The sequence below is a fragment of the Oryctolagus cuniculus genome, chromosome 19 (genome assembly GCF_051225735.1).
Source record: "Oryctolagus cuniculus isolate XC-2025 breed Fujian yellow rabbit chromosome 19, ASM5122573v1, whole genome shotgun sequence".
NCBI classification, from domain to species: domain Eukaryota; kingdom Metazoa; phylum Chordata; class Mammalia; order Lagomorpha; family Leporidae; genus Oryctolagus; species Oryctolagus cuniculus.
In genome coordinates this window covers 62,961,873-62,980,989 of record NC_142885.1, presented here as the reverse complement: position 1 = coordinate 62,980,989, position 19,117 = coordinate 62,961,873, and the positions used below count along the sequence as shown (strand labels likewise).

At 51.8% G+C, this 19,117-nt stretch overlaps 1 protein-coding gene across 9 annotated transcripts in view; it reads left to right on the top strand.

Moving 5' to 3' along the window:
- CLEC16A (C-type lectin domain containing 16A) overlaps positions 1 to 19,117 on the top strand; it is a 207,076-nt gene that overhangs the window by 64,784 nt on the left and 123,175 nt on the right. For all 9 annotated transcript variants that reach the window (XM_051847431.3, XM_051847430.3, XM_070065000.2 and 6 more), the window contains exons 11-12: positions 4,980 to 5,112; positions 9,051 to 9,151. In XM_051847431.3, coding sequence (XP_051703391.1) covers positions 4,980 to 5,112; positions 9,051 to 9,151 — 234 coding nt within the window. The remainder of the gene's footprint in view (positions 1 to 4,979; positions 5,113 to 9,050; positions 9,152 to 19,117) is intronic.

Sequence of the window (19,117 nt, the reverse complement as noted above, 5' to 3'; positions counted from 1 at the left end):
CAGGGCAGGGCAGACAGTGCCTTCAGGTGCCGTGTCTCCAGCTTTGCTCTGGGACATTTCCACGTTGTCTTTGTCTTTGACCACGTTTGCTTTTCTCAGAGAATTCAGAACCTCCCTTTTAGTTCTAATAAAGCGTCGCTCATTTTGTCTCTGCCTGATGCTCCCTATGGTTAGACCCAGGTTCTGCACTCCCGGCTAGGATGTGACGTGACTGCCGCCCTGGCCCTCCCAGGGGTATCACATGCCGAGGCCCAGGATGTCCTCTGTGCCTCCTGGCTGATGTTCACGGTGGTCGTCTGCTTCCGCGTTGCCCAGTTTCTCTGCTGTGTAATTACTCTAACTGTGCTTTGCAGCTGATGAGCAGTCAGTGAGGAGATTCCTTGGAACAGTGCACTGTGAGATACCCTGCATTTCGTTAAAATTCCCTCTTAAGGGATGGCCCTGCACCCTTTTGGGAGACCAGGAGAAGCACCTGGTTCCTGGCTTCAGATCAGCACAGTGTGCCGGCTGCAGTGTGCCGGCCACAGTGGCTGTCTCTCTCTCTCACTGTCCACTCTGCCTGTCCAGAAAAAAAAAAAATCCTCTTAGGGTGGTGTGTGCCTGACCCAGTCTCTGCTGTGATGGTGGTGAGCTGACTTTCAAACTTCAGCACCGTCTTCCTGTTTCAGAGTCAGCCTTGGGCCTCTCCTGGAAGCAGGATCCGTCCTCTCTGCCCATGCATTACTCATCTACCTCTGCCAGTGGACCCATGATCTCGTTTCCTAGTAGCTTGTGTTTCATTATTTGGTGTCCAAAGCATTCCAGAGGTGGCCCGTGGGAGCTAGCTGGCAGCTGTGTCGTGGGGTAAGCCCCATCATTTTTTCTTCGTCATTCCCTTAAAACTTTTTGGTATAATGGGCCATTCAGTGTTCATCCTGTACTTACTCCACCCATCCATGAAATTGGTCTTTTCTCTGCCCTAGCTCCTCCCAATGGCCAGTACTGTTAGAAGTCAAGATCTGGGTGCCAGTGGAGCTCATGGCTCCTGGGGGGTCTTTATGTTTGCATCTTTCAGTGGACACAGCTAGGACATGTGTGCACACATGTAGGTAAAATACACACTGATGCGTGCATACATATGCATACAGTGGGCAGAAGTAGGGCACACAGGCACATACATACACAAAAGGCACACTGAAGCGTATGTGCAAACATGTAAAAACATACACACATGCTGACACATAAACATTTCAGGAATTGTGAGACATACAGTTACCAGCAGTTCCAGTCACGTTCAAGTCTTGCCCAGTCCACATCTGTGTGTCCCTTCCGCAGAGCGAGCCCTGGCAGATCCACACGTTGATCTGCTCAGTCCTCCAATATAAAAGCTTTAGGATTGCTTCGCCGGGATGGTTTGATATATAAAACAGAGTCCAGGGTGTGGCTGCAGTTCTCCCTGCCCCAGCCCTGCCTAGTCTTCACCATCCCCAGACTGCGGGTTTCGAGTCCACTATCATCTGCATAACTGCTGGTGTTAGCTTCCTGGGGAAGGTGTGGCATTTATTTTGAATAAATAATTTCTTTTCAGTTTAGGGTACTCCTTTCCCTTCTTATTGATTTAATTGCTTAAAAGTACTTATTTAATAGAGTATTAACCCTCAAAATTGCAAGAACTTATGTCCAAAGAAGTGGCCTTCCCTCCTGCCTGTCCCCTGTCCTTTCTCTGCAGCACTGTGGGCAGCCGACCTGCTTGTTTTCTGGAGTCTCTTTCCTGTGTTTCTCTCCACTGTGGATAACCAGCTTTCCATGTGCTCTCTCTGCCTTCTTCTTCTTCTGAAGATTTATTTGGAAGGCAGAGTTACAGAGAGAGAGGGAGGGACAGAAAGGGAGATCTTCCACCTGCTGGTTCACTCTCCAGAGGGCCCGAGCTGGGCCAGGCTGAAGCCAGGAACATGGAACTCCATCTGGGTCTCCTGTGTGGGTGGCAGGAGCCAAGTACTTGGGCCGTGTTCTGCTGCTTGCCCATTCACATTAGAAGGGAGCTAGGACTTGACTTGGTGCACGTATGGGGCGCTGGCCTCGCAGGCGGTGCTTCACCAGCTGTGCCCTCTCTGGTCCTGCTGCTCACACTTGGGTAGCATACTGCATGTGCTCCTTGGCTCCGTCACTTCTGTGTCTCCACAAGTCAGTCCTTATCGGTTCACGGAGGCCTTCCTCATTCTTCTTCCCAGCTGCACTGCATGGACTACAGTTTATTCAGCCAGCCTCTCACGCCTGGGCATTTAGGTAGTTTCCAGTATTTTGCAATTACAAGTAATAGTGCTGTGGGTATTCTTGTGTATAGACATTTTCATATTGTTGGAGCGTCCAGATAAATCTCTACAAGTGAGATTGCTTGCCTGAGGGGTGTAACAGTGATTTAAAGTTTCCTTTTAAGCTTTATTTAAATGGGAAAACAGTGAGATAGTTCAGATGAAATAAATAAGTATTACAGAGAAGTGACAAGAAATCAGAAAGGGAAGCAAGCGACTGTAGTTTGAGCAAAACCAGGCCAAGTTATTGCTGCAACAGTCCCTTTAGATTCCAGCATAGGCACCTGCCTCGTGAGGGCACAGTCTGTGGCTGGGCAGGAGACTCCCATCTCTGGCATCTGGCCTCCGGTCAGGTTGAGAGGCAGGAGCTGGACCATCTAAGTCTTCCAGTTCAGGTCCCATGTGTGGGGTGCACTCCAGCTGGGGGTCGCAAATGCACTTGTGCCTAACAGAGTTCTGGTAAGAGGGGAGGTGGTGTGAGGCGTCTCCCCACAAGAACACTTTGTGCACATGTCGGTGGACGACTGGGGGCTTGCATGTCTCAGCCACCAGGAGTCAGTGCCAGCCCTACCCACTGCCAGAACTTCCCTTGTTGGGTGAGACCAGTCATCCATTCAGGAGATACCCGTTAGCCGCTAGAGACACGGAGAAGAACCAGAGAAGGCCGCTACCTTGCTGAAGCCCGCCTTGCAGCAGAGGTGGGCAGGCAGCAGGAGACAGTGGAGGACAGCAAATCCTATGGCTGTCGATGCTGCGAAGTGGAATCAAGGTGGGCGGGCAGGCGGGGGGCAGGTCTGCAGAGGAGTTGCAGATAACTGAGGCGGACACTCGCGGAGGTTGGGCACAGCTCCCCATTCTTCAGGTGTGGCCTGCGCCTCGTGGCTTCCTTCCCCAGGACACAGGGAGGAGGGAGGAGGGAGGAGTAGCTTCACAGTGGGGAAAGCAGAGGAGTGCTAGATGAGCTCAGCCAAGCAGAAAGTGGAGCAGTCACAGGTCGTGTTCCAGTGGCCCTTGGTGTGATGTGGTGAGAAGGGCACTTTGTTTTTGCTTGTCTGTTTTAGGACAAGGACTTGGGCCATCTTGTACTGCTTTCCCAGGCCATAGCAGAAAGCTGGATCAGAAGAGGAGCAGCTGGGACTCGAACCAGTGTACATATGGGATGCCGGCACTGCAGGCTGGGGCCTTAACCCACTGTGCCACAGTGCCGGCTCTGAGAGAAGGGCACTTTCTTTCATGGCCTCCTTCCCAACCCATAACCCCCATCTCACTGCCAGAAAAACATCTGACAAACCCAGATCCAGGGATCCTTCAAAATCCTAACCCATTCTCCAATTGTCAAGGTCAGCAAAAGGGAAAAGCTCTAAGAAACTCTGTCAGCCCAGAGAGGCCTGTGAGTGACAGCTGAATGAATGGGTTTTGGGGATGGGAAAAAGACTCTGGGCAGAAAGTAACGAAATCCGAGCAAGGTATGCAGTGTAGTCGTAATGATCTGGAAAGCACAGTTGGAGAGGGCATCCAAAAAGATGTCTCCAAGGAGGTGACATTTGAGCTGAGTCTTGAACGGTGTGACCGAGTCACGCCCGGGTAGGGGAGCCCTAGGGTCACAGGCCTGCAGGCAGAGGAAGCAGCCGTGCCAAGGTCCTGGGGCAGAAACAAGCTTGGTGTCCTCTAGAGAGATGCTTGCATCACTGGAGTGACATGAGCCGGCGAGGCAGAGAGGGCCAGTGGGTGAGATCAGCAGTGGCCGGGGGCCAGGCTGTGCGAGTCCTCGAGGCTGTGGGAAGGCATTTGGATTCCATCCTGAGTGTGATGGGAAGCACTGGGAGTTTTGAACAGAAGGTTAACATGAGCTTATTTCCATTTCAAATCATCTGGGTTAGGGCAGCAAGCAAGGAAGCAGAGCCCAGTGCCGGGAGACCGCGGTGAAGGCCCCGGCAGAGCCCTCGGTGTGCTGTCTCTGGAAGCAGAAACGCAGGCTCACCTTTCAGCATCTTGTTACTCCCCAGTGTGTCTCCCCGAGGTGGGGAAGTGACCCGAACCCCCAGTGCCAAGGGCTGGCTGACTGCACATCCCACGGGGCGGAGGACTCCGAGAGGAGGGCACCTGAAAACGTGGCCCGAGACGACAGTGTTCTACCAAACTCTGCCCGAAAAGCAGAAACGCGCCCCACGTCTACATGGGCTGCTACGAGTTGCCCGTATTTAATTGGGGGTGAAAAAGTTCCTAACCTCCCTGTTCCCTCTGCACGTTGTAGATGGGCGGGAAACAAGGCTTCCGGCGTGTCAGAGTGTGGACAGCTTCCGAACATTCCCCTGACTTGCATTGTGTGTGATTAACCACATAGCACGTCTGTGAGGCTGCCTCAGATCCTTTGGGGGCAGAAATGTAGTACCAGTAAAGTAAAATAAATATCTTTAATCTTGAAATGAAATAAACGATGACAGCTTGTGTTCTGTTGTCAAACCCAGGCGCTTGGTTCCTGGTGCTGCCGAGATGACTGAGAGAGCAGTTTTGGCCTCTGCCTCATTTCTCCCCCAGCGCGTTGCTGGTGTTTCTGTCGCCATCGATGGGCATTTGCTTGACACGTTAGGAGCGATTTTCGTGTGCGTGTTCCCAGATCTGAGTCCCTGGGTAAACCTAGCGCTGTGGAGCCCTCTGGGCTGACCCCCGCCTCGTGTTTGCTTCCAGAGATCGAAATGGTGATCATGGAGCGCAGCAAGCTCTCGGAGCTGGCCGCCTGCAGCTCCGTGCAGGAGCAGAACACCACGGACGAGGAGAAGAGTGCCGCCGCCACGAGCTCCGAGAGCGTGCAGTGGAGCAGGTACGGCCCCGGGCCCTGCCCAGAGCTCAGGCCACCGCTGCCGGCTGGGGCTCGCTGCGTCAGGAGGAGATGGGCTCAGCTGGGGCACTGGCCTCCTCCACCCACCAGATGGCCAGGCTGCACTGCTTCCCTGCCTTTCTTTCCTCCTCCAGCCACTGACCACCTGAAGACAGGGCTCCTCCTGAGAGGCCTGGGGACAGAGCTGTCACTCAGTGCTGGGTGATTGCCCCTTGGAGAACGCGCAGGGTAGCTTTTGGAACCTGGGCCCTAGGTGAAGTGAAGGTTGTGGTCCGTGCCTCACACTGGCCGCTCCGGATCTGCTCTGCTGTTTCCAGGAGGGATCCCCTTGGGAGCTGGGCTTGACCTCTCTGCCTCACTCATTCACTGCCCTGCACCCTCCAACCACAAAGCTCCCTGCAGGACCCAGCAGGCATGACACAAAGCTGCTGTTCACCTTTGACCTTTGCCTGACAGGTCAGTTCCACGGTGTCCTGCTGAAGCTACAGTTCCTGCACCCTCAGCCAAGTCACGTTTCCTGGAACCTTGCTGTGGCCCCACCTGCTCCACAGTGGTGTTGCCCCCAGACATGCGATAAGCATTTGGGAAGCCTTCCCACTGCACAGCCCTTGCGCTAGCTTCCTAAGTGCACGTCATGGGCCCTCAGGGTGGGCTGGCAGAGAGACACAGTGCCCATCCTCTTTGTTAAGCCAGCCTACAGTGAGGGCTTGAAGCCCACCAAGGTTTCCCTCTACATCTTGTTTCTATCTCTGCGTGACAAATGTTTCAGCTGTGTAACAGATGGAGTTGATTTTTATCAGATGTGCAAGAGAGCCATTTTTAGTTCCTACTAAATAAAAAACATTGGAGTATGGTGTGGGCTATCAGTTATTATAAAGACCTTTTTGATTTTGCTTGGCAGCTAAAATGAAGTTCCGAAGCTCTGGAACTTAAGGAAGTCATTCTAAACACAGAAGGTGGGGCCAGCCTTTAGATGCTGGGCACAGCATTGGTTAGGTGGCGAATACTGGAAAGCCCACGATGAGTAGCGGTGGAGGCTGCTAAGCAAGAGGGAACATTTTGGAAGAGTAGAATATTTTTGCTGCTTTAAGTGAATTACAGCCATGATGAGTTCAGTTTCTGAACTCGTAAATGGAAGCCAAGCACATATTTTGCGTAGTACCATAATGCTGTATCTTTGCTAATGGAAGAAAAACACCCATGCAATGCTCAGTAAAAAGGTAAGAAACAGACCTAAATGCTACACTGGAATGTTGCAGTGGGTAACTCCTTTCTCTCCGAGTTTTAATGAAGAGGAGTTGACTTAGGGTTGGCTGGGGTTGTCACTTGACTTTGGGTGACTCTTGACTGGCATCTTTGACCATGGCATAGAAGCTGACTCAGGGGCCTGGAGTTGGCCATTGTGGGCCTGGGAATTGTTGGGCCAGCTCTCTGCTCTGCTGTGAGACCAAAGGCCAGGAAAGAGCCCAACTGTAGTGGAGAGTTCCTGTCTCCTACTGATTGTCAAAAATCAGGAGGGCCTGCATCTGCTGAGTCCCGGCCTGAGAGCCAGGAGGTGCTGCAGGTGAGGGACCGTGGCCATGTGCCCCCAGGGCGTGGACCAGGACTTGGCTTGGATCCACCTGCCCACAGAGACAGCAAAGGAAAGTAGAATTCTTCTTGTATTTCCCATGCATTACTGGCTATACCTGCTTTCTAGGGTTAGGCTTCAGAATTGAAAAACCTTCCAAACATTGTATTCTTAAAGAAAAATCTTTAAAAAATTATGAAAGTGTGGGGCCGGCACTGTGGCAGTGCTGGCATCCCATATGGGCACCAGTGTAAGTCCTGGCTGCTCTGCTTCTGATCCAGCTCCCTGCTAATGCACCTGGGAAAGCAGTAGAAGACGGCCCCAGTTCTTGGGCCCCTGCACCCATGAGGGAGACCCCGAAGGAGCTCTTGGCTTCAGATCAGCCAAGCTCCAGCTATTGAAGCCATTTGGGGAGTCAACCAGTGGATGGAAGATCTGCTCAGTCGCTCGCTCTCTCTCTTTCTCTGCCTCTGCCTCTCTGTGACTCTGCCTTTCAAATAAATAAATAAATTTTTATAAAAATTATGAAAGTATAATGAAGGGGAAAAATAGTCTCCAGGTACCAGCTCTCAAAGCAGCTGTTGCTACCACTTGGTTATTTATTTACAGGTTTTTTTCAATATCAGCACCTTGGGAATTCTGCCCCTCATCCCCCAGTATTTTGGATTGTCCTGTGTCTATCATTTCCTGTTCTTTTTTCCATCTAATATCAAATCCCAAACATCCTTGATATACTTGGTAAGCAGAATGCTTAATGGCTTTGTAATACTTCATCTCATGAAAGAAAAGATGGTCTGTCCACGCAGCTCTCCCTCTGCCGTTGCACTTGGTTGTGGAGAGTATTCCCAAATAAAAACACAATGCACATTTCAAGAATTTTTTTAAAGATTTATTTATTTGAAAGAGTTACACACAGAGAGAGAAAGAGAGAAATCTATCTGATGGTTCACTACCCAAGTGGCCACAATGGCCAGGGCTGAGCCAGGCCGAAGCCTGGAGCATCTTCCAGATATCCCAAGTGGGTGCAGGAGCCCCTACACTTGAGTCATCTTCTGCTGCTTTCCCATGCCATTAGCAGGGAGCTGGACTGGGAATGAATCGGCCAGGACATGCACTGGCGCCCATAGGAGTTTGGCTTCGCAGGCATTGGCTTTACGCACTCTGCCACATGCCACCCCTTCTTTTAATTTTTGTGTGTCATGTGTTCATTTAAAATGCTATGAAAAGTACATCTTCACTGGTTTTGCATTTTTCATTTTAATGTTCTGATTCAGTGAAACATCTGTGGAGTTTAATTTGTTGAAAAGCATAAGTGATTCCGCAGAGAACAGTGTACCTGTTTCTCTGCCCCCTCAGTTTCACTCCCCACAGACACTGATGTTGACAGTAGCTTGTGTGTCCTTCCAGGGGTTAGCTGTGTCCGTGGTCACCATTGAGGTGTTCTACTCTCTTGGCCTCCACCTGGCATCCAGAGAGGGCAACCACAGCCCGCCAGGGGACCACGCCTTCTGCTGTTAGGCCAGGTCCATGCGTGTTCCAGTGTCCTTGTATTGAAGAGCTGTTCTGGGCCAGGTCCTTCACCTGGAAGGGCAGCATTTGCGATGTGCGGGTTCCCATGTTTGCAGCTGCCCTGTGGATCTCACCCGCAAAGTGTCAGATCTGAGAGAGCTCGCAGTTGGTTCTTACTGGCCAAGAAACTGCTGGGCCAGGACCCTGCACAGTGAAATCATGGGAAGTGCCCTGAATAGAAATCAGATAGCAGCTCCCATGTGTCGGCCCCTCCTCAGCGCCTGCCCTCGTGCTGAGTGCCTTTTCCAGTCCTCACGGTAATCCTGCAGGGTTCTAACCTCTGTCAGAGGGATGGTAAGTAACTGGCCGAGGGGTTTGCAGAGAAGCAGAGGCAGGATTAGAATCTTAACCCAGGCAGTCCAGCCCCGGGCCCATGCTCTTGAACTTGCTCACACGGTTGTGCCTTGTCTGGTAGCAGTTGCCCGTCACACTGCCCTGTTTCCTTCATTCTTTTGTGACCCACATGGTTCTGAAGAGAGAGTGTGTGTGTGTGCAGTCTCTGCTGAGTGGCGCAGCAGTGCCCAAGAGCCAGGAATGTGTGTCGTCGATCCCCAGCGTTAGGGACACCAGGAGGAAAGTTGTCGAATGACTGCGTGATCTGTGCCGTCTAGAGTTACCCCTCTAGACGGCGGCGTCCACGTCTCATTTGTCCTAGAGCTCGCAGTGCCTCGTGCTGGACTGGCACACAGTGGACTCACTCCATGCTAGTTGCCAGGAGAGGCAAGGGAAGTGAGTGCCCTGCAAGCAGAGTCCACTCATGTATGCCCCTCCTCCTTTCCAGACCCTTCCTGGATATGGTGTACCATGCCCTGGACAGCCCAGATGACGACTACCATGCCCTCTTCGTGCTCTGCCTCCTCTACGCCATGTCTCACAATAAAGGTAAGCACACCCACTCCCCGCCTTCCGGCCTGCAGGGTCCTGCCCTCTGCTGCGTGGAGGAGGAGGAGGGCACTCTGGGTGGAGGTTCTTCTCTGGCCCCCGCAGCCTCCCACGAGACTGCTGTGCGCCGTGTTAGAACTGCTCAGGTGTGTTCTGCAGACTGAACCACAGGAATCTGTTACTCAGGCCGTGTGAGGGAGAGGGTGTGTTGGTTGTCTAGGCCAGTGTGATGTCTTCACACTGTGGTTTGCTTTCTGCCCCTTGCTTCAGCACTGACTTAGCGCCCAAGCTCCCTCCTAACATCATAACTGAAATCAGTCAAATTGTAATCTTGGTTTTGCTATTTATAACACTCGATATTCTTGCTCAGAAAGACCTGGGGTGGGTTTTGTGGAAGTTTAGATTTCCTTTCTGAGGACATGTGTGGTTCTCTGGCTTCCCCTGTTGAGGCTGTGTGGCCAGGATCCAGCTCCTGTAGCCCTGATGGAGTTCATTAGGACTCGCTCATTGGCCCCTTCCCTGCCGACTGCTGGGAGCCGCCACTGGTGTCTGCCCCCTGCGGCTGAACACGGTGTGTTCCGAAGCCTCTGCCGCAGGGTCTCCTCGAGGAAGAGTTTAGTAAGACCCTTTCTAGCCCTGCCAAGAGCTGGGCTTGGCGTCTGTGAGCCATTGCAGTCATACGCTTCCTGAGGATAGACAGAGGCGCTTTCCAAGACAGCCTGTGGCTAAAGACAGTACAGTGCACTCAGCGTAACTGTTCTCAAGTCATTCATCGTAATAAATGTGAAGGGCCAGCGCTGTGGCGCAGCAGGTTAAAGACCCGGCCTGCAGCACCAGCTCCCATAAGGGTACCAGTTAGAGGCCCGGCTGCTCCACTTCTGATCCAGCTCCCTGCTAATGCACCTGGCAGGGCAGTGGAGGATGGCCCAAGTCTTTGGTCCTCTGCACCCCCATGGGAGACACAGAAGAAGCTCCTGCCTTCACATTGGCTCAGGTCTGGCTATTGTGGCCATTTGGGGAGTTAACCAGCAGATGGATGATCGTTCTTTTTCTCTCTCTCTGTCTCTGCTTCTTTCTGTAACTCTGCCTTTCTTTTCTTTTCTTTTTTTATTTATTTGACAGAGTTATAGACAGAGAGAGACAGAGAGAAAGGTCTTCCTTCCGTTGGTTCACTCCCCAAATGGCTGCCACAGCCGGCACTGTGCCAATCTGAAGCCAGGAGCCAGGTGCTTCTCCTGGTCTTCCATGCGGGTGCAGGGCCCAAGCACTTGGGCCATCCTCCACTGCCCTCCCGGGCCACAGCAGAGAGCTGGTGTGGAAAAGAAGAAACCAAGACTAGAACCAGCACCCTTATGGGATGCCGACGCCACAGATGGAGGATTAAGCAAGTGAGCCATGGCACCAGCCCCCAACTCTGCCTTTCAAATAAACAAATTTTTAAAAAATGCAAATTGGTGACAAAGGAATAAGTGACAGCTTCTCAGAAAGTTCGTAGAAAATGGATATTATGGAAAAACTGCGTGGATTTCAAAGCATTTTGCAGCACAGCCAAGTTTCAGTTCTGTTTCTGTGAACTTTTGAAGCTGCTCGTTTAGCAAGAAGGGCTGCCCTCCTGCTCTGTCTCCTAACTCTCCTCTTCTTTCGCCGTGCAGACCTAAGCTGTAGTGTACTGGTGTACTTAACTTCCATGACTGTGCCCCACTTCCTTGCAGCGGCTGACAGACGTGTCCGTGTTGTCTGTCCTGTCTGGCTCTTCTCACGGGTCTTCACGGGTCAGCACATGGTTTCACATGTTCTTTGTATTCCTCTGTTTGTCTGGGCCCTCCCCTTCTTGAATGGCACTGCTCCCTGGCTTTTCCTGCTGTGGCCTGGGCACGCTGTGATAGCCGTGCCTGGGACGTTTATAAGAAGTGTGGCAGGCTCCAAATGCGCTGACATTTCTGTCACAGCCTCTCTCACTCTCGTGGCCCCTGTGATGCCTTCCAGCACCTGGCACACAGGAGCCCTCCGTTCCAGGAAGCAAGGGGAACTCCGTGAGATTAACTGATCACCACCCTCGGACTGCCCTCCACCCACTCCCCAGGCCCTGCACTCCGTGTCCTCCTCCTGCTGGCTCTGCACTGTTAACTCCTGCTGCTGGTCGGACTCCTGTGGAAGTGCTCAGCAGTGCCTTGAAACAATCTCGTGTGACGTTTGCACCTGAGAACACACCCTACCTTGTCAGACTTCCTGCCATTTCTGTTTCATATGAAATTACCAACCAAGGTTGAAACTCATGAAATTTACTTTTCTCTCCTTTTTCCCCCCTAATTTTTATTTGTTTATTTGAAAGAGAGAGGGGGCTCCCATCTGCTGGCCCATTCCCCAGATGCTCACAACAACTAGGGGACCAAAGCTGGGGATGGATGGGAACTCAGTCTAGGTCTTCTATGTGGGTGGCAAGAACCCAGCCACCCCAGCCATCACCACTGCCTCCCAGGGTTCACACAGGTAGGAAACTGGAGTCAGCAGTTGGAGCCAGGAATCAAACCCAGCTGTTCTGCTGTGGGACATGGGCGTCCTAGCCAGCGTCTCGACCCCTACGCCAGACACCCGTTCTTCCCCTCCTTTGATCCCTGTCACTAATCGGGTTTTGTTCCTTCTCTTCATTCACTTCTCAGTTAACATACTTTAATTGAGTGCTCACTGAGCACCCAGCCCCAAGCCAGGTGTTGGTAAGAAACCGCATGGGAGCGAGAGAGGTCTGAGCGTGTCATTCCAGTGGCCATGATCTCATGCCTGGACCAATGAACGGCCTCTCTGAGGGTCAGACATATCGCCAATTTATACTCCGTCCTTTATAGCTTGCCGGAGAATCCTCTGAGTGTAAGATTGCTTTAGGCATAGGCTGTCCCTGCTCAGAAACTTTAAGCGCAGGGGTGAACGTCGTAGCACGGCAGGGTAAACAGTGCTTGGGACACTTGTTCCCATAGGAGAGGGCCAGTTTGAGTTCCATCTACTCTGCTTCCAACCCAGCTTCCCATTAATGTGCCTGGGAAGGCCACCCCAGTGGGAGATTCGGGTGGAATTCCAGGGCCTGGTCTGTTCAAGGCATTTGAGGAGGGAACCAGTAGATGGAAGACCTCTCTGTCCCTCTTTCTATCACACTGCCTTTCAAATAAGGAAATGAATCTTAAAAAACAAAACAAAACAAAAAAAAAAACAAAAAACTTTAGTGCCTTCCTCTCTCCCTTAAACTCTGTCCTCCCATACTGTCGTTTGTGGAATCCATATTTCACATACCTTTCCAGCCGGATCTGATTCCCGGGACTTGCATTCACAGGTCCTTGGCTGTGGCCCAGGGGTTTTCAGTGTTTTCTGTAGTGACAGAACTCTTTCATAATATGAAACTTGTGGCCACTGTCGTACTCACTGAGGTCTTTAATTTCTTCTGGTTGCAACGGAAACTGCCTCTGGCTGACCCGAGCTACAGGGAGCCTCTTGAAGACTCTGTGGCAGCTCACAGGACCCAAGAAGTTGCTGAAAAGCTTGAGAGAAGACACGAAGCAACCAGCTCTGGGCTCTTGCGCAGCAGGCATTCATGGATGGGGCTTGCGTCAAGGGCACCGAGTTGATCCCACTGAATCCCAGGCGGGGAATCTCCTCCACTGAAATTTTAAATTCCTTTTTTTTTCCTTTTATAGATTTATTTATTCAAAAGTCAGAGTTACACAGAGAGAGGAGAGGCAGAGAGAGAGAGAGGTCTCTATCCGATGTTTCACTCCCCAGATGACTGCAACAGTCGGAGCTATGCCGATCCGAAGCCAGGAGCCAGGAGCTTCTTCTGGGTCTTCCGAGTGGGTGCAGGGGCCCAAGGACTTGGGCCATCTTCTACTGCTTTCCTAGGCCATAGCAGAGAGCTGGATCAGAAGTAGAGCAGCCGGGACTAGAACCGGCGCCCATATGGGATGCCGGTACTTCAGGCCAAGGCATTAACTTCCTGTGCCACAGCTCTGGCCCCTGAAATTTTAAATTCTTGGGTAGCAAATCTGAATGTTCCAGTTTGGGCTGTGTCTAAATCTAGAACATTCAGTTTGGGCTGGGGGTCAGGGTCACATAGAACATATTCAGTCCCTGGGGGCTCAGCCTTGTGTCTGGGACTCTTTCTGGAAGCCTGGCCACCTGGCTGGTACCAACACACCTACCTGACCCTGGACAGTCCACCATCTTCCTTTATTCATCCGTGAATTTTCCTGCCATTTGCTCTCCCTGGCATCACCAGCTGTTGAACTTGGGTTTGTTGGTCGAGGGTCCAGCCTTCCAGAAGTTCTTTCCAGTGGCTTCTGATGAGGTTCACTCTGGGTTACCTGCTGATGGAGCACTGTATATATGTTGCTAGGTTTGGTTTGCTGACAAATTATTAAGGCTTTTTGTATCTGTATTCATGAATGGCACTGGTCTGTAGCCTTCTGTCCTCTGTTTTTGCTGTCAGAGTTATGCTCACCTTCTGGAATGAATTGGGAAAGAGTCTCCCCTCTCTGGGGTCACACTCCTGTGCTTCCTGGTGTCCTGTCAAGGGTCTGCTGAGTTTTGTTTTGTGTATTTCCTCTCATTTTCTGAGTTGCTTTGGTCAGGAGGGTGAAGCCAATCCATCTTGGCAGGAAGCCCCGGCATTTTTTTTTTCTAAAGTTTTATTGAGTTACAATTGATATGTAATACACCTCACATGTTTGAAGTCTACAATTTAAAATGTTTTGATGTTAACACCCCTGAAACCATGAGTATACTCAGACATTGTACACAAGCATTGCTCCGAGTTTCCTCATGTCCTTCCTAGCCTCCCATACCCTTCTCCCCACACAACAGTAGATACGAGTGTGCATTTTCTAGAATTCCCTATAAACAAAACCTTGTAATATGTACTCTTTTTCATGTGACGTTTCAATCTATGATTTTTTAAGGTCCACCCATGATGCTGGGAGTATCAGTGTTTCATTTCTTCGGACTGTTAAATAGTATAGCATTGTATGAATGTACCACAGTTTATCTGTCCATCTCTTAATGGGATTTTGTTTTCAGTGTTTGACCATTACACATAAAGCTGTCAAGAATGTTTTGGTGTGGACGTATATGTCCTTTGCTCTTGGGTAAAACCTGACAATGGAATGGCCGAGCCATATGGGATGTGCGTGTTTGCTTTTATTTTTATTTTTTAAAGAGGTCACCAAACTATTTTCTGAAGTATTTGTATCAGTTCGCAATCCATGCACTGGGAGGTACTGAAGGTTTTTCAAGTAGGCAGATGTCATCGAATCCATGTGGCTACAGTGTTTGCCTGCTTCGAAAGGGACCATCTGTTTTTCTGAAATCTTGAGTTCCAAAAGACCGTGTGATCAAATAGTTCATGATGAATTTATTCATGTAGTCATTCAACAAATGCATGTGGAATGCCTGCTCTGTGCTAGGCGAAGTGCTTAGTGTAGGGCCACAAACTCCAGGCAGACCAGGGCCCTGGCCCTAAAGAGCATTGGTGTGGTAGAAAAGCCCTACAAGAAGACCGTTCAGCACAGCAGAAAGGCCATGTGCCTGGTGACAGGCGGGGGCCCTGCCAGCTCCTGGGCCACTGATTCAGGGAACCGAGAACGAAGCCACCAGAGGGTTGGGAGGGGGCAGAGCAAGAGGGGGCGCAGCCTGGCCCATCTGTGGGACCACCGTGTGTGCATCAGGGCAGGCCACGGGCCTGTGGTGGGTGGTGTGCTCTTTGACAGGCAGATGGGCTGGAACCAGCTTGAAGGGTGCCGGGACAAGCACGGGGGTGGGGTGGGGCTGCTGAAGGCCACTGGCCAGGAATGATCTGATCACTGTGCATCCCTCCAAGTAGGTTCCCGGCAGTCCCAGCCAGAAGACGAGAGGGGTGGGAGATGTGGCCAGTGTTGTGAAGGTGACGTCCAGGGGCTCTTCATGTGGTTCAGCAGTTATGCGCTGAGGTTTGCTGTGTGCAGCACACCATGGTACACCCTGAAACAAGTCTGACAAGTTTTGTTCACATGATAAAAGAGAAGTTATGAGAAGTGGCAGAAAGGACTGGGCAGGATGGAGTGAGGAACAGGGACTAGTGGTGGTGGTACAGGGGTTACTAGCTAGGATGGTCAGGGAAAGCTTCTTGGATGAGAATTCATGAGAACTTGGGCCCAAGGAATGAGGAAGAGCCCTCTTGGGGCCGGTGCTGTGGCATAGTAGGCTAGTAGGCTAAGCCTCTGCCTGCGGGGCTGGCATCTCGATTGGGAGCTGGTTCAAGTCCCAGCTGCTCCTCTTCCAATCCAGCTCCCTGCTAATGGCCTGGGAAAGCAGCGGAAGATGGCCCAAGTGCTTGGGTTCTGCTCCCATGGGGGAGACCTGGAAGAAACTCCTGGCTCCTGGCTCAGATCCCCTCGGCTCCAGCTGTTGTGGCTATTTGGGAAGTGCACCAACGGATGGGAGACCTCTCCCTCTGTCTCTCCCTCTCTGTCATTATCTCTTAAATAAATAGAAGAAAACTTAGAATAATAATAGAAAAAAGAGCCGTCTCTGCAAAGATCTGGGGCAAGAGCCTCCTAGGCAAAGGGAGCAGCATGTGCAGGGCCCTGTGCTGGGAAAGAGCGTGTGTATCTGAGGGCCGGAGCACTGACCGACCTGAGTCTGGCTGGGTGAGCAGGCACCGCATCGTGAAGAGCTTTGGAAGACCACGAAAAGGATGTTAACTTTATCCTGAGAGCAGTGGGGACTTCCAGATGAGTTCTAAGTAGGCAAATGCTGTGATCAGAAAGAAGTTTTTCAGAGAACCGTCTGGCTACTGATGGAAAGTAGATGCGTGGGGGTGAGGGGGCATACCACAGGGAAAGCTGGGAGACTGGTTAGGAGGCTGTTGCAGTGGTCCAGGCAAGAGGTCCTGTGGATTGGATTGGGGTGTCGGCTGCAGAGAGAGAGAGAGAGAGAGGGGAAGCTGGAAGGACTTGTGATAGCTTCGGCGGTGGAGCTGGGAGCTGCTGCTGGATTGGCTGTGGGGATTGAGGGAAAGGGATGAGTCCCAGGTGGGTCCTGTAGTTTGGCTCGAGCGGCCGTGCAGCGCTGTTAACAAGGACAGAGAGGAGCGGGGCTGGGGACGGGGAGTCCTGCCCCATGCTCCTGCCTCCTGCCTCCCCATAATAGATGGTGGTATTGTTTCACGGACTAGTGGCTGTGAGCCATGAAGCAGGTTTAGAGAAGAGACGGAAAGTTTAAGTTTGTCATCCTGAGACCTGGTGGCCTGGGGAGGCTGCCTGGCGGGGGAGCTGCCCCGGCTCACGCTCTAGTCCTAGCCTGTTGGCACAGTGGGTTGTTTGGTGGTGGTGGTTGTCTGGTCAGGTGGCAGGCTGTTTAGCTGCTCTTGACTGTCAACCCCTTTTTTCCATATACTCAAGCTTCCCCCAAATAAGATGGTCCCTTTCTGATAGAGTTTTCCTAGTGAGATAATTTTTAACATAAAAGCAATGTTAATGAAAACCAGCGTGAACCTAGACCTTTCAATAAATCCTAATAGGTTACACAGTGCACCCAGTGAATATCCTACCATGGATTGGCTGGCGGAAAGAAAGCGTTGGTTGTCGTGACTCAGCTGTGTCACAGTGAGATGCTGGTTCACATCTGTATAGCAAGTGCAGCCTTCCCTTTTGGGTCTTGTCTGCAGAGCCCTGAGCCAAAATGGGGCTGGGGCAATGTGAATCGGGCAGCTCTTTGTCCACCACCCTTCCAATCCTGCCCCTTCCATTTCCATGGCTTCCCAGGAAGAATCCTGGCCCCACTGTCATGTTTTCTTTGTGGATAAGTGACTGGAATATGGCTGAGAGATATGGGAAAGGTTGAAAGGTAAGCGGGTAAAGAGAAGCTTTTGCCATGCAGAGAGCTGGCAAAACAGCCTGTGGCTTTCAGCTGCCACACGGTCAGAACTGGAAGGACCTTGGGAAGGGGCCCAACATCTGTCAGCTTTCAAATAGCTGGTGTCCAGTTTTCCAAAGCTGGCAGTGCTTGTGTGGCGGCAGCCAAGGAGACTGCGTGGTCAGAGGAAATACGAAAACGTTTTATGTTACTTACCTGGAGTGATCAGGTCTTTATCCAGGATTGTCTGTCTGATTCTTTTATGTCTGTGTTTTTTGCACCCCTGCCCTGAATAGGGGCTACTGCAGATGGGGAGAATTCCAGAAACTTAGAGGAAGCTTGGTAACCAGTTACTGACCCCGCGCGGCCACACCCTTCCCTTCCAGTGTGGACTCTTTGGGTTGGGTCCTTTGGGAGTTCCACCCCCGCCCCCACCTTATGGAGAGGGGACACCCTCTCTGATTCATTTGGGCAGCAGCGCAGGCTCTGAACCCCGAGGGCCCAGGCCATGTGGTGGGGAGGGAGCAGGATAGCCTGGGACCTGCTGGAAATCGGCTGCCCAGGGCGTCTTCCCGGCCTTGGGAGGCTCTCAGGGTTTCTTTGGAATTGGCCTGTCGCCAGGCACTGAAGTGCTGAGCAGACAGGACAGTGTTATCCACTGCATTTATTTCAATCAGAGGAAGATGACTGGCAAGGAAACGCTGGGATTTGTAACCAAACCCGCCTTTCTGTAACTGAGAACCACGGGGTCTGTGTGTGTGCAGGTGTGTCCTCACACACGTGGGCTGTCTTACTGGTCACGTGTGTGTGAATCCCCATCCTAAGGTGACATTGGCAGGTGGTTTCAGCCCAAATCAAAGCTCTTCTACAAATCAAGTGCCTTCCTGAGCAAAGTGTGATGACATAATGCTTCTGAAGAAAATAATGGGGCTGTGTGTGGTTTTTCTCTTGCCTGCAGTGGCACCACTTCAGGTACCCAGCTGCTCGCAGTCCTGTTGCGCCTTATAAGTGAGGGTGCCCGCTGGGCTGTGCCGCGCTGCGGCTTCTGCGCCATGTCTGTTTTCCTCAGGGTGGAGATGCGTCTGATCAGAACACTGTATTTGACCCAAATCACTAACTATGACCAAATTTACTAAACTCCCTTAAAACCTGATTAATTCAACAAATACTTCTGAATGGTTGTCTGTGATCAGAACTCTGCTAGGTGCCATGACACACATAGCTTAGGCAGGTAGAGGGAGACCAGGAAGTAGGCGAGGCGTCGTGGAACAAGGCTTCGCGTCATGGAGCAAGGCTTCGCGTCTTTGAGGCTCATTGCCCTCGTCTGTTAAGTGCAGTCGTGTTGTCTGCTTCCCAGAAAGTCGTAAGGATTCACTGAAGCTCTGCACACCACGTGCCTGGCTACTGGTTACCATGTCTTCATGGTGTGTGAAGGAAACCCTGTTGCCTTAGCTGGTTCCCCCAGCTTCTTTCTCTCAGACACCCTGTCTTTGCCCAGAGACCGGGGCGTTTTGTTAAAAGCATTTGAGTGCTTTGGTGACTGACGAGGCCTGCTTGAGAGCATGTGGTGGTCGAGGGCCACCAACTGCTCTCCGAGGCGGCTGGACCCAGAGGAATGCCTGCAGCGTCCATCTTGCTGCACAGGTCTGGAAAGCCAAGGCCAGGGTGGAATACTTGAGAGGAACAGAGGAACGTAGAAGCCATGGTGGAAGAGAGAGAGACGGGAGAGGGTATGAGGCACCTGGCCTAGAAGGGAATTCAGAGAATACAGATGTTCAGGGGTTTGCTGTACGAAGCTTTGTCGTGTATTAGGTCACATGGACTCCCACGGGAGGCATGGCGCTGCTGGGTCTGTCTGTGGGGTGGGCAGCAGTCCGCCAGATCACAGCCAGATCTTGTCGCCTCCCACTAGCTGCCCCTCCGGCAGTCAGCCTCCAGGGATCCTGGCGTCTGAGCTTGCCTGCCCTTCCCCCCTCACCTGCCTGCTGGCTCTGACCCCTGCCCTCCCTGTCCCGCTCCAGGCAGGTTCCCTTTCATGTTGCCGGTGCAGCCTGAGTCAGTGTCTCAACAGCGCAGCGTCCCCTCCTTGGGCCT